This window comes from Acanthochromis polyacanthus, chromosome 5 (assembly GCF_021347895.1).
Source record: "Acanthochromis polyacanthus isolate Apoly-LR-REF ecotype Palm Island chromosome 5, KAUST_Apoly_ChrSc, whole genome shotgun sequence".
Taxonomy (NCBI): domain Eukaryota; kingdom Metazoa; phylum Chordata; class Actinopteri; family Pomacentridae; genus Acanthochromis; species Acanthochromis polyacanthus.
Genome location: NC_067117.1, coordinates 3,487,231 through 3,501,662, shown reverse-complemented (window position 1 = coordinate 3,501,662; position 14,432 = coordinate 3,487,231). Strand labels below are relative to the sequence as shown.

Here is a 14,432-nt window from a genome sequence, read left to right as displayed (position 1 = left end):
CACACACACACACACACACACACACACGAGTTCCCCGTTTTCGTGAATAGATATTTACACTTATACACACTTATGGCCCATCTGGGGACCCGCTATGAATTTACATCCATGCCCGTCTGTGTAAGGGGACATGCTTAGAGATTGTTCTTGTAATCTTAGGGACAGCCAAGATTATGGCTGAAACTGTTTACTGACCCGTGTAGGCCACACTGGTATGGTTGTTTTAAACATGTATTTCTGTTAAACAGTGAGTCTTGGTCGCTCATCAGGGTTTGTAAAGGTGGACAGACATTTTTGCTTTTTTAGGTTATTGGGTGAGAATCAGAACTCTCAAGTGTATTGATTTGGGTCATCGCTTTGATTTAGATCAGAGAACTTCAACCTCCAGTTCCAAATTGCTTTGTTTCATTACTGTGTGTAGTTGTGATTTACTCTATGATCTGATGCGGTGCTGCTGTCTCTCTAATGCTGCTGTTTTGTGATTCAGATTAGTTTTTTGTTTGAGCCATAGAAACGAAATTGTTTTTGGTAGAATAAGGGGAGAAGAGTTTATATGCCACTGAATATCATTGTGCATATGTTGATTTATAACTGTGGCCAATATTATGTCTGCTTAATGTGTCAGTGTGTCAAATTTGTGCCACTTCATTGTGATTTTATCAAACAAAAATAGAGATTTTTAGAGTAAGGTGATTTTTAGAGGAAGCTGCTGCTCTGTCAGAATTTTTCAGGTGAGAACGACAGTTAACTTATAAATGCTTATTTATGTCAGTTACTCTCTTAATTCACACGACAACATGCTCAAACAGAAGCCTTGATTTAAGGGAGAGATTTAGGTTTTCCAGTGAGGAAAGGAAAGTGAAAGTAATGGGGTTTTTTATTATAAAAGTCTGGAGGACAACAGTAGGAGATTAACAGCTGTGAAGTGGATACAATTGAACATGGATAGTTGAATAGCTGGGTGTGGCTCTGGTTTGTGTAATCTGTTATTACTGAATAAAGTTCGATCATATCGCCTATATGTTCCTCCTCAGTTTGCTTCTCTTCCTTTAGACACACAGTGAGGCTGTTGAGACACACAAGAAGAAGACCAATTCAAAATACAAGAAGGAACAGAAAACAAAGCTAGAAAGTACAAATAAATGAACAGAGGGGGACACAAACAGGAAAACACAGAAAGCATGGAGAAGGAAACACACAGGATAATAGTCTAACAGAACACGACAAGAATTTAAAGACAAGACATGGATCAGGCCTCTGTTTTCGAATTGTTGGACACAAAACCAGCACAAGTCTTCATCACCAACCGACTAAACTAGTTTGACAACTTGAACAACATGAGCTGATGTTTCCTGTTGGTACATGAGTCAGTTCTCTGGAATGAAACACACCCCATGAGTTACAGGTGAAAAAAGAGAAGTTGTGACAAAGCTCCACCCCTCACCTGGCTCACCTCAGACGCACCAGGAAACAGTTTGTGATTATTAATCAGTAAAGAGAAACTCAGACGATCAGACGGAGCTTCAGCGTCCTCAGACTGAGTCCAGCTACAACACTGCTGGTTCCAGCTGCTGACACTCCAAACACTGAAGGTGAGTCTGAGCAGAAACACCACTCAGAGTCAAAGGAGATTTCAGAGAACGCAGTGACTCACTGGACTCTGTGTCTGCTGTGTTTTAATAGTGATTTTTAATACATAGCAAATATGTAAATTAACACTTTCAAAGTAAAAAAACTAAGCAAAACTAACTCTAAACCACACACACACACACACACACACACACACACACACACACACACACACACACCTTCTCATTTAGTGTTTTTTCTTTATTTTCATGACTATTTCCATTGTAGATTTTCACTGAAGGCATCAACACTATGAATGAACACATATGGAATTATGCAGTAAACACAAAACTGAAATAAGTCATAATAAATATTTTAGATTATTCAAGCCAGCAGCAGCAGTGATCACACTCATTTCCTCCAGTAAGAATATGTTTTAGTTTTATGGATTTATGGACGTGGACTTCTGGACTCAGTTCGTCCAGCAGTGATTGTTGGACTGAACCTCCTTTATTACTGGGAGACAATCACCACCAACAAACATAACATTAAATCCAGCTGCTGACAGATGTGGGTCCACAGACTCTGTTCAAGCAGGAAAACCTTCTCAAGATGCTGAACTGTCAGAACTCTGTTGTCTATGATTGAAGTAAAATGACCCTGACTCACTGGACTCTGTGTCTGCTGTGTTTTCAGCTTCAATCACAGAACAAATGGCTTCCAGATCAGAGGAGGATTTCTGCTGTCCGGTCTGTCAGGACGTCTTCACAGATCCTGTTATTCTGTCATGTAGCCACAGCTTCTGTAGAGACTGTCTGAAGACCTGGTGGAGACAGAAACCAACACACAACTGTCCACTTTGTAAGAGAAGATCTTCAAGAGAAGATCCGCCTTCTAACCTGGTTTTAAAGAATCTGTGTGAGTCCTTCCGTCAGCAGAGATCTTCAGAGTCACTCTGCAGTTTACACTCTGACAAACTCTTCTGTCTGGATCATCAGCAGCCAGTGTGTGTCGTCTCCAGAGATTCACAAAAACACTCCAACCACAGATTCAGACCCATTGATGAAGCTGCACGACAACAAAAGAAGACACTTCAGGAAACTCTGAAGCCCTTAAAGGAGAAGCTGAAGGTTTCTGAACAAGTTAAAGTGGAGTTTGATCAAACAGCAGAACACATTAAGGTCCAGGCCCGACACACAGAGAGGCAGATTAAGGAGCAGTTTAAGAAGCTTCACCAGTTTCTGATAAAGGAAGAGGAGGCCAGGATGGCTGCACTGAGGGAGGAAGAGGAGCAGAAGACTGGGATGATGAAGGAGAAGATGGAGGCTCTAAGCAGAGAGATAGCAGATCTTTCAGACACAGTCAGAGCCACAGAGGAGCAGCTGAGAGCTGAAGACGTCTCATTCCTGCTAAACTACAAGGCTGCAGTGGAAAGAGTCCAGCGCTGCCTCCTGCTGGAGGATCCACAGCTGCTCTCAGGAGCTCTCATAGACCAGGCCAAACATGTGGGCAACCTGAGCTTCAACATCTGGAACAACATGAAGGACATGGTCTCCTACACTCCTCTCTATCTGGACCCAAACACTGCACATCCAGAACTCATCCTGTCTAAAGATCTGACCAGTGTGAGACGAGGAGATAAACAGCAGCTTCCCGATAATCCAGAGAGGTTTGATTATTACTTCTCTGTTCTGAGCTCTGAAGGCTTTGACTCAGGGACTCACAGCTGGAATGTTGAGGTTGGAAAAAATAAAATCTGGCAACTGGGTGTGTCAGAAGAGTCTGTCCAGAGGAAGGGAGAGATAGAGTCTGGATTATGGGGAATATCCTTCTATAATGGTAAATACTCAGCAGATTCACCACCAGCTCCCTCCACTGATCTTTCAGTGCAGAAGAAGCTCCAGAGGATCAGAGTGAATCTGGACTATAACAGAGGAAAGTTGTCGTTTTCTGATCCTGATACTGAAACAAACATTCACACCTTCAATCACACTTTCACTCAGAGGATGTTTGTGTACATTTACACTGATGGTAAAGTTCAGATTTCCCCATAGGTCTCAGTGACAGTGGAACAGATCAGTTAGAGATCAACAGGATCAATAGATTCAGAACGTCTCCTTGTTGTTGTTCTTTGTGTTTGTTGTTTTTACTAGTGGCTGTTTTTAAAAAAAAAAAAATCTGTATTGGGCTATTTCTTTTTCTGTGTCGAAATAGGTGCGAATCTAAAAAAAACAAAACAATATTTTTACCTTCATGCTCTGAAAATTTTCAGATTCAGGGGGAACTTTTTCAGATTTAGTTAATTTTCAACAAAATAACCAAGAAACTGTACTTTAAATTTTATAAAGTTTCCAACCAGTAAAAGTGATTCATGTTTGATTACATTTATGAGAAGTTCTTCACATTTGAACTCAGTTTTATTGAAAATATTAATTCAGTTGAAGTGTTTTCTATTTATGGTGGACATCTGTGTTTTAAGTTGGTTGCTGCATTTTAAGGTAGATGTCTGGGTTTGTGTATTTTATAGTTTTCATTTTAACACAAAAAACAGATAAATGTAAGTGATGTAAACAACAAAGATCTGTATTTCTTTAAATGTAACATGTCTGAAACTAGACTATTTTTCACTGCATTTAATAACTAAAGTATTCTTTTTTTTAAAATCAATGAACCTCAACATTTCACTGAAAATGGCTTATTTAATATCAAAAGGAGTTTAACTGGTGTTATGGATTTTCTGTGTTTTGTTAAATTGTAAATAATAACTAGTAAAATCCGAGAAAAATATTAATTTACACGTTGCCTACAAAAGCAAAAGCAAAACAAAGACAAAGCAAGACTGCAAATAATAAAATCTGTTTATTTTCACTGTTAATTATTTGTTCTTTAACAATGTGTGACTTTAAAATTACAATATAGTTTTTTGTTGTAGTTAAATCAGTTAAATATCAGAAGTCAGATTGTTTTCTGCAGTTAGAGATCAACAGGATCAATATATTCAAAATGTTTCTTTGTTTTAGTTTTTCTGGTGGTGGTTTATTCTTAATAGTGTTTTTGGATTTTTACATTTAGTGGATAAAAGTGGCGAGAATCTAAACAACAGCAAGAAGAAAGCAATATTTGTACCTTCGTATTGTTATTTGTTGTAACAGTATGAATATTTACAGATTTTGGGGGAAAATGTTTCAGATTTAGTTATTTTTTAATAAAATTAAAACAAGAAATTGTACTTTAAATTCCATAAAGTTTCCAATCAGTAAAAGTGATTCATATATAAATGTAACACTTTTGTTTTTGCTCCCATTTTTTATGAAATGAACTCAAAGATCTAAAACTTTTTCCACATACCAATATCACCATTTCTCTCAAATATTGTTCACAAATCTGTCTAAATCTGTGATAGTGAGCACTTCTCCTTTGCTGAGATAATCCATCCCACCTCACAGGTGTGCCATATCAAGATGCTGATTAGACACCATGATTAGTGCACAGGTGTGCCTTAGACTGCTGGGTGTGGCTCTGGTTTGTGTAATCTGTTATTACTGAATAAAGTTTGATCATATCACCTATATGTTCCTCCTTAGCTTGCTTCTCTTCCTTTAGACAAACAGTGAGGCTGTTGAGAAACACAAGATAAGACCAATTGAAAATATAACAAGAAGGAACATAAAACAAAGCTAGAAAGTACAAATAAATGAACAGAGAGCGACACAAACAGGAAAACATAGAAAACATGGAGAAGGAAACACACAGGATAAGAGTCTAACAGAACATGACAACAATTTATAGACAAAACGTGGATCAGGCCTCTGCTTTCGGATTGTTGGACACAAAACCAGCACAAGTCTTCATCACCACCTGACTCAACTAGTTTGACAACTTGAACAACACGAGCTGACGTTTGCTGTTGATACATGATTCACTTCTCTGGAATGAAACACACCCATGAGTTACAGGTGAAAAAAGAGAAGACGTGGCAAAGCTCCACCCCTCACCTGGCTCACCTCAGACACACCAGGAAAGAGTTTGTGATTCTTTCTTGGTTTAGAGACACTCAGACAATCAGATGGAGCTTCAGCGTCCTCAGACTGAGTCCAGCTACAACACTGCTGCTTCCAGCTGCTGACACTCCAAACACTGAAGGTGAGTCTGAGCAGAAACACCACTCAGAGTCAAAGGAGCTTTCAGAGAACGCAGTGACTCACTGGACTCTGTGTCTGCTGTGTTTTCAGCTCCACTCTCAGAACAAATGGCTTCCAGATCAGAGAAGGATCTCTGCTGTCCGGTCTGTCAGGACGTCTTCACAGATCCTGTTCTTCTGTCATGTAGCCACAGCTTCTGTAGAGACTGTCTGAAGACCTGGTGGAGGCAGAAACCAACACACGACTGTCCAGTTTGTAAGAGAAGATCTTCAAGAGAAGATCTGCCTTCTAACCTGGCTTTAAAGAATCTGTGTGAGTCCTTCCGGCCACAGAGATCTCAGAGATCTTCAAAGTCGGTCTTCACCAGTGAAGCTGCACAAGAACACAGGGAGAAACTTCAGGAAACTCTGAAGCCCTTGAAGGAGAAGCTGAAGGTTTCTGAACAAGTTAAAGTGGAGTTTGATCAAACAGCAGAACACATTAAGGTCCAGGCCCGACACACAGAGAGGCAGATTAAGGAGCAGCTTGAGAAGCTTCACCAGTTTCTGATAAAGGAAGAGGAGGCCAGGATGGCTGCACTGAGGGAGGAAGAGGAGCAGAAGACTGGGATGATGAAGGAGAAGATGGAGGCTCTGAGCAGAGAGATAGCAGATCTTTCAGACACAGTCAGAGCCACAGAGGAGCAGCTGAGAGCTGAAGACATCTCATTCCTGCTAAACTACAAGGCTGCAGTGGAAAGAGTCCAGCGCTGCCTCCTGCTGAAGGATCCACAGCTGCTCTCAGGAGCTCTCATAGACCAGGCCAAACATGTGGGCAACCTGAGCTTCAACATCTGGAACAACATGAAGGACATGGTCTCCTACACTCCTCTCATTCTGGACCCAAACACTGCAAATCCAAAACTCATCCTGTCTGAAGATCTGACCAGTGTAAGATTTGGAGATAAACAGCAGCTTCCTGATAATCCAGAGAGGATTGATTTTCACAACTCTGTTCTGAGCTCTGAAGGCTTCGACTCAGGAACTCACAACTGGAATGTCAACATTAGAGACAGTACAGACTGGGCTCTGGGTGTGTTAGAAGAGTCTGTCCAGAGAAAGGGAAGGATCCCATCTGGATTATGGGGAATATGGTTCTCTGAAGATAAATACTGTGCAGGTTCACCACCATCTCCCTTCATTGTTCTCTCAGTGCAGAAGAAGCTCCAGAGGATCAGAGTGAATCTGGACTGTAACAGAGGAAAGCTGTCCTTCTCTGATCTTGACACTAAAACACTCATACACACCTTCAATCACACTTTCACTCAGAGGATGTTTCCATTCATTAACACTTGGGATAAAGTGAAGATTTTACCAGAGAAGGTCTCAGTGACAGTGGAACAGATCAGTTAGAGATCAACAGGATCAATAGATTCAGAAAGTCTCTTTGTAGTTGTTCTTTCTGGTTGTGTTTTTTTCTGAATTGTGTATTTCACTTTGCATTGATTGATTTTATGTTGAAACAGGATGAATATTTTCCAATTCAGGGAAAACCTTTTGAGTTTTTTATTTTTAAGAAAATAATCGAGAAATTATACATTATTCTATATTCTATAAAATTTACAAACAAAAATGATTCATGTTTAATTATTCTTATGACAAGTTATATTTCAATTCAATTTCAATGAAATTATTGATTCAGTTGAAGTGTTTTCTGTTTAAGGTGGATGTCTGGGTTTGTGTTCATGTTTTCTGTAACGCTGCAGATAGAAGAGCTGAATCTGTCTCTGGTGATGTATCTCATACAATCTGCATTTTCCATGATCTTCTGAAAAACTGACTCATATAATTAAAAGTGACCACGGAAAAGACAAAAATTGCAAACAATACCAAGTGAAATCACAGAAAAAATGTTTACTAACTTGTTGACTATAAAAAACAAAACAAAACAAAAACAATCCAGCACTGTAAATAATGAAATATCTGTACTGTAACAAATGACAGTCTGTTCTTTTACAATGTGTGACTGTAAAATTACAATATTTCTTTTATTGTAGTTAAATATCAGGAACCGGATTGTTCTTCTGAGCAAAGAAGTTGCTTCTGGCAAAGCTATTTTTACCTAAGAAATTATGAAATAAAATTGATGACTACTGTAGTAAACCTAGAGTACAGCTTTTTTAAATGCAAAGAAATTTTTTTCGACTGATTAAAAATGAGAAGACATGAAGTGAAATTTGTGACATTACAAATCAAAACGAGGAGACATTATTTCACTGTTGCTGTTTTGAAGCAAAATAATGATTTTCCATTATATTTATAAAATGTCATCTGAAACCGGTATCGGTAAGGTCTGTGATCTTTTTAGTAAAATTTTTTAATTGTATTGAGATCACAAAATTTTAATATTTTTATGAGATATGAAGATATGCAGTCATATTTAATTAGTTGAAACTGTTTATTGATAAAATTAATGCTGGAATAGTTAAATGTTTGACCAGTGAAATATTTCAGCTAAATACATCAGTAAAACCTAATTTTCTGGAGATTAAAGTCAAATCCTGGAATATTTCAGTCAAATTCACGAAGTCCTGATTCTTTTTTATATGTCTCTTCTGGTAAGTTTCATGAGGTATTCAGTCAAATGTTTGACTTTTAAAGTCAAAGCTCAGAAATGATCGAATGTTTCTGCGTTTGCATCTAAAACACTTTGTGTAAAATTGCCGTGAATAGAAATTTGTGCCACCACAAACTTAATGTGAATGATTCACATTTGAATTTGTGTCACTGAACTTGAATGAGAAAATAAAAATCTGATTTTGAATCATACAAGCTGCTTTTTATTTATGAAACTGGAGCTGTATATTTCAACCTGAAATTGAATTCCGTTGCTTTCAAACTATATTTAATCCTCAGTCAAAATTCAACTTCTACATTTGGTTTTCATCTGCTGTCTAAAGAAATGGTTCTGCTGTATTTGGACGGAAATTAAAACACAGTACTGTAGTACAGACTTAGTTCTGCATCACTAACCGAAGATTGTGAAGAAGAGAGGTGAACGCCGGAAACTGTCCTGATGAGAAACAGTGAAAGAAGAGTCATCTGGCCAGTATAGTTGGTTTCAGTGTTATTGTAATCTGATTACTGGGCTTTATGCAAAAACAGCAACAGGCAGGTTTGACTTTACTTAATTCTGCAAAAGGTTGAATTCAGGAAGAAATGAGTATTTTACAACATACTGTGGTAGCATTCACACACTACTGGCTCTATTAATTGACCAGAGCAGTGCAAAGATGTGAATAGAAACATCTTCCTATCACACACATACAGACAGATAGTAAGGCTGTTGAAACAGTGCTACGAAGTGCACATACACACACAAGGTCCCCGTTTTGTGTGAAAAAAATTACACTCATGCACACATACAGCATCTGGGCACTCAAAATAACGCTTAAATACATGACCCTCTGTATACAGAGACTAGCTTGGCAATTATTCTCATAATCCTAGACACAACTGATAGCTTCCTGCTAAAACTGCTTGCCGAAAGAGGGCATAAAGCTTCTTTGAAAAAATGCAGGACGGCTGGGAACAGGTATAATATTTGGGCAAACAGGGTAACAGAGAGTAGTCTTCCTCAAAGTTGGAAATAATTTCACGAGCTGCTTATGCACCTATCAGATACATTTGAAATGAACACACTCACATACGCACATATGAGGCCCCATTTTGATGAAAGGTACTGACACACTCATACACCTTAGGTTTAAGAACCTACCACCTGGGGACCCAGTTATCCACTTACATATGCAAGCCTCCGTTTAAGGGCAGACACTTCGATATTATTTTCATTTATTTTGAGACCGGTCGGGGGTGAGAGAAAATTAAAGTTACATTCACACTAGAGCGCAATGACACCATTCAAAAGACACACCACCCATCCACCCACACACAAACACACACACACACAGATGTCATGCTGTGTACACATGCAACAGATGTGCTTAAAATGCTCATACACTCACACACGAGTTCCCCATTTTCGTAGAAAGATATGTACACTTATACACACTTATACTACATCTGGGGACCAGATATGAATTTACAACCACGATCGGCTGAATTAGGGGATGCGCTTAGAAATTATTCTTGTAATCTTGGAGACAACTAAGATTACTGCTGAAACTGTTTGCTGACCAGTATGGGCCACACTGGCATTGTTTCTTTGCACATGTATTTTTCTTAAACAGTGGAGTCTTTGGTCACTCATCAGAGTTTGTAAAGGTGGACAGACAATTTAGTTTTTCACGCTATTGGGAAAGAAGTCTCATGTGTATTGGTTTGGGTCATTGCTTTGATTTAGATCAGAGAACTTCAACCTGCAGTTCCACATTGCGGTCTCTCTAATGCTGCTATTATGTGATTTTTCTTTGTAGAGCATTCAGATTACTTATTTGTTTGAGCCATAGAAACTAAGCTGTTTTTGACAGAATAAAAGAAGAAGACTTTATATCCCATTGAATATCATTGTGCATGTCCTGATTTATAACTGTGGTCAATATCGTGTCTGCTTAATTTGTTAGTATATGAGTCAACTTTTGCCACGTTGTTGTGATTTTTATCACACCAAGATAGATTCTTAGAGCAAGCTGCTGCTCTGTCAGATAGAATCTTTTAGATGAGAATGACAGTTAACTTGTAAATGTATATTTATATCAGTTACTCTCTCAATTCCCATGACATGCTCAAACAGAAGCCTTGATTTAAAGGCATTATGGAGGATGTTTTTGTTGTTTAATTTGTCTGATTCACATAAAATGAATATACTGACCTTTAGTGGACTTGTATGTATGGTTTCTAAAAGAATTTTTTTAAAAAAAATTACTGTGGACATGGCAGGACCTGAAAAACATCCGCCAATCAACACGCTCGGACTGAGGCGTTTGCTTTGCTCCCTTTCCTGTCAATCAAAAATCTTCCGGCTCAGGCCCAGTTACATAGATTATGTACGCCTTGGACTTATGTGTTTTGTGTATGTGTTGCTTTGGTATAGCTTCGTAGTTTGCTGGCGACTTGTTTTGCTAATCTTTTTTTTACATAATGGCAGATAAAGATCCAGGGGGACCCAGCCGTAAAAGAAAGTCATTTTTTGAGGTCAGAGAAAATAAAAGACAACTGGATCGCGAGAATGCAAAAACAAAAGTGATTATTGGTGAGTCATTTGGGCGATGGCGTCAGCTCAAGCAACAAATGGACCTAAAGACAGATGCCTTGGTTGCTAAATTCCTTCTGGACAGGTAAAATGTATTATTGTATTATACCGCAGCTGTAGGCAGCTTCATGAGTGCTACGCAAGTTTCTGGAGGGGGGCGTTTCTTCGTAAATGCTAAGAGGGGGGAGGTTAGAGGAGGGTGAGGGAGAAGTTGTATGTGCGCATGCGCATGCTACGTTCAAAGTCGTAGGAAATTAAATCTCCTCTAATGTCTTTAAGTGAGAGATTTAGGTTTTCCAATGAGGAAAAGAAGCTGAGAATAATGTATTTTTAAATCAGTCTGGAGGACAATAGTAAATGATTAACAGCTGGAAAGTGGATAGCATAAAACATGGAAAGCTGAATAGATGGGTGTTATGCTGGTTTGCGTAATCTATTATTACTGAATAAAGTTTGATCATATCGCCTATATGTTCCTCCTCAGCTTGCTTCTCTTCCTTTAGACACACAGTGAGGCTGTTGAGGCACACAAGGAAGACAATTAAAAAAAAACAAGAAGGAGCAGAAAACAAAGCGAGAAAGCGCAAACAAATGAACAGAGGGAGACACAAACAGGTAAACTCAGAAAACATGGAGAAGGAAACACAAACGAAAACGAATTATCAGACAACAAAAATTTAAAGACAAGAAGTAGACCTGGCCTCTGATTTCAGACTGTTGAACACAAAAGCAGCTCAAGTCTTCATCACCGACCGAGTTAACTAGTTTGGCAACTTAAATTGCAGCTGACGTTTCCTGTTGACGCATGATTCAGTTCTCTGGAATGAAACACCCATGAGTTACAGGTGAAAAAACAGAAGACGTGACAAATCTCCACCCCTCACCTGGCTCACCTCAGACAAACCAGGAAACAATTTGTGATTCTTTCTCAGTACAGAGACACTCAGACGATCAGACAGAGCTTCAGCGTCCTCAGACTGAGTCCAGCTACAACACTGCTGCTTCCAGCTGCTGACACTCCAAACACGGAAGGTGAGTCTGAGCAGAAACACCACTCAGAGTCAAAGGAGCTTTCAGAGAACGCAGTGACTCACTGGACTCTGTGTCAGTTCAATTAAATTCAAACACTTTATTTATCCCTGAGGGTCAATTAAAAAGGCATAAAGAGCAGCATCAACAAGGAACAGGACAAGAACAACAGAACATCAGACAATAAAACTGACACAAAGTTCTATAGTTTAAATGTAAAAACAAAGTTCTATAATTTAAAAACAAAATTCTATCATTTAAAAGCGATTGACATGTCAAAGTGCTCTGTGCTTCACTCTAAGGTGCTATGTACACTTAGTTGTGGGGTTCATGCAATGTCTAGACAGGAAAGGGTCAGAGTTCAGAAGCTGGACTGCTGTGAGTACAAAAGTGGAACTCCTCCTTTTTGTTCTACAGCGTGGACATCTTAACCTACAGCCTGATAGGAGCCACTCAAATGCTAATTGTAATGTGTGTGAGGGGTCATGTAGGATCCTGTGAGCAGTGCAAGTTATTTGCTGGTTGCAATATATTGAAAGGGCTCTAACAGGGTGTCCAATGATTGTAGAACAGACTCTGGTGAGTAAGTTTGTGCGGTCCTGCAGATTAACTGAATTAAACTACAAGATGAATGAAAATGTTAACATGCTCTCAATGAAGGAGTGGTACGAAGTCAGTAAAAGTTTTTTGCTCACCCCAAAAGAACTCAGCTTCCAAAGAAGGTACTGTCTCTGGTGACACTTCTTGAGGATCTCCTCTGTATTGGAAGAAAACCACTAGAAGGCTGTCAAATACGGTGCCCAAGTATCCATACTCCACCACCACCTCCAAGGACTCCCAATCAATGGTGGTAGTGATGGCCTCTGCCAGTTGTCTCTGCTTGCTGGTGAATGTCACAATCACCTCTTTGGTCTTGGTTGGGTTCAGCTGGAGACCAGCGTCCTGAAGAGCAGAACTATTGTGTAGATTTGGTGCAGAGAGAACAGGACTGTGTGATCAGCAAATTTAACCAGGTGACAATGAGGCTGGCTGGACCTGCAGTCATCAGTGCAAAGGATGTAAAGAAGTGGTGATAAGACACAGCCCAGTGGGGAGCCGGTGGAGGTGTCAAGGATGTCTGAGTGTAGGCCGTTAACAAGCACCCTCTGTGACCGGTTGGTTATAAAGTCAGTAATCCACAAAGTGAGCAGGTGATCCAAATGGAAGCAGGTTACTAACATCTCAGCAAGAAAATGTGGCTGCATGGTGTTAAACACTGATGAGAAGTCCACAAACAGGAGCCTAGCGATGGAAGAAGGAGTGCATGGATGCGTGTGCATGGATGGTCTCCAATATGAATATTATAGCATCATCCAATCCTCAACCCTGCATGGGAACTGCAGTGGGTTCATAAAGTTATCAACAGATTTGGTGATGAAGTTTTCAACAATCCTCTCCATTGCTTTCATCACCAAGGACGTCACTGCCACAGGCCTCAGGTCATTTAGCACCTTGATGGAGCCCTTCTTGGGGAGGGGGATGACAGTGGAATGTTTCTACTTCTGGGGCACTGTGGTGCAGTTCATTGAGGTCTGGAAGAGTTGCTGGAATACCTTCCCCAGCTGCTCACCACAGTTCTTAAGGGTCTGCCCACATATGTTGTCAGGTCCAGTGGCAGTGTTGGATTTTGTCCTCTTGAGGGCTGTCACCACCTCTTCCCTTGTAAAGGTGATAGTGGAATTCCCAGGATGGAGTGAGGAAAGGATGTCCTTGAGCTCTGAGCTGCTGTCCTTTAAAAATCTTGTGAAGAAAGAATTGAGGTCATTAGATAAAGATGTTATGCTACTGCCATCAACCTGGATGTGTTTACGTCTGGATGTTGTGCAATTCAGAGCTGCCATGTTCTTTAGGCCCTGCCAGGCAGAGCGGAGGTTCCCCTGGGAAAAGGAGACTTCCTCCTTGTTCCTATGGTTCAGCTTGGCTTTCTTGATTGTACGCTTCACATCTCGATTAACCTCCTTCTTTTCCTCCTCTGAAACACTATAAAAAAATATTTTCTTCTTATTGAGTATTTGTTTTAATTCTTTAGAGACTCAGTGTTTATTGTTACGAAATACTGTAATGGTTTTGGTTGGGATTATACTGTCTGCTGTGTTTTCAGCTTCACTCACACAATAAATGGCTTCCAGCTCAGAGGAGGATCTCTGCTGTCCGGTCTGTCATGACGTCTTCAAAGATCCTGTTCTTCTGTCATGTAGCCACAGCTTCTGTAGAGACTGTCTGAAGACCTGGTGGAGACAGAAACCAACACATGACTGTCCACTTTGTCAGAGAAGATCTTCAAGAGAAGATCCACCTTCTAACCTGGCTTTAAAGAATCTGTGTGAGAACTTCCAACAGCAGAGAGCTCAGAGGTCTTCAGAGTCTCTCAATGAAGCTGCACGACAACACAGAGAGAAACTTCAGAATTCTCTGAAATCTTTAAAGAAAAAGCTGAAGGTTTCTGAACGAGTTAGAGTGGAG

At 39.8% G+C, this 14,432-nt stretch overlaps 1 protein-coding gene across 1 annotated transcript; it reads left to right on the top strand.

The window, feature by feature from the left end:
- Positions 1-2,271: 2,271 nt before the first annotated feature.
- Positions 2,272-3,725, top strand: LOC110946693 (nuclear factor 7, brain-like). Its single transcript, XM_022188202.2, has one exon. It carries the CDS (start codon positions 2,283-2,285, stop codon positions 3,621-3,623), a length of 1,341 nt encoding a protein of 446 aa, XP_022043894.2. The 5' UTR covers positions 2,272-2,282; the 3' UTR covers positions 3,624-3,725.
- The last annotated feature ends 10,707 nt before the right edge of the window (positions 3,726-14,432 follow it).

Bases quoted from the DNA above. Each gene is read 5' to 3' on its own strand.
- LOC110946693 (XM_022188202.2), top strand. From the start codon at position 2,283: ATGGCTTCCAGATCAGAGGAGGATTTCTGCTGTCCGGTCTGTCAGGAC.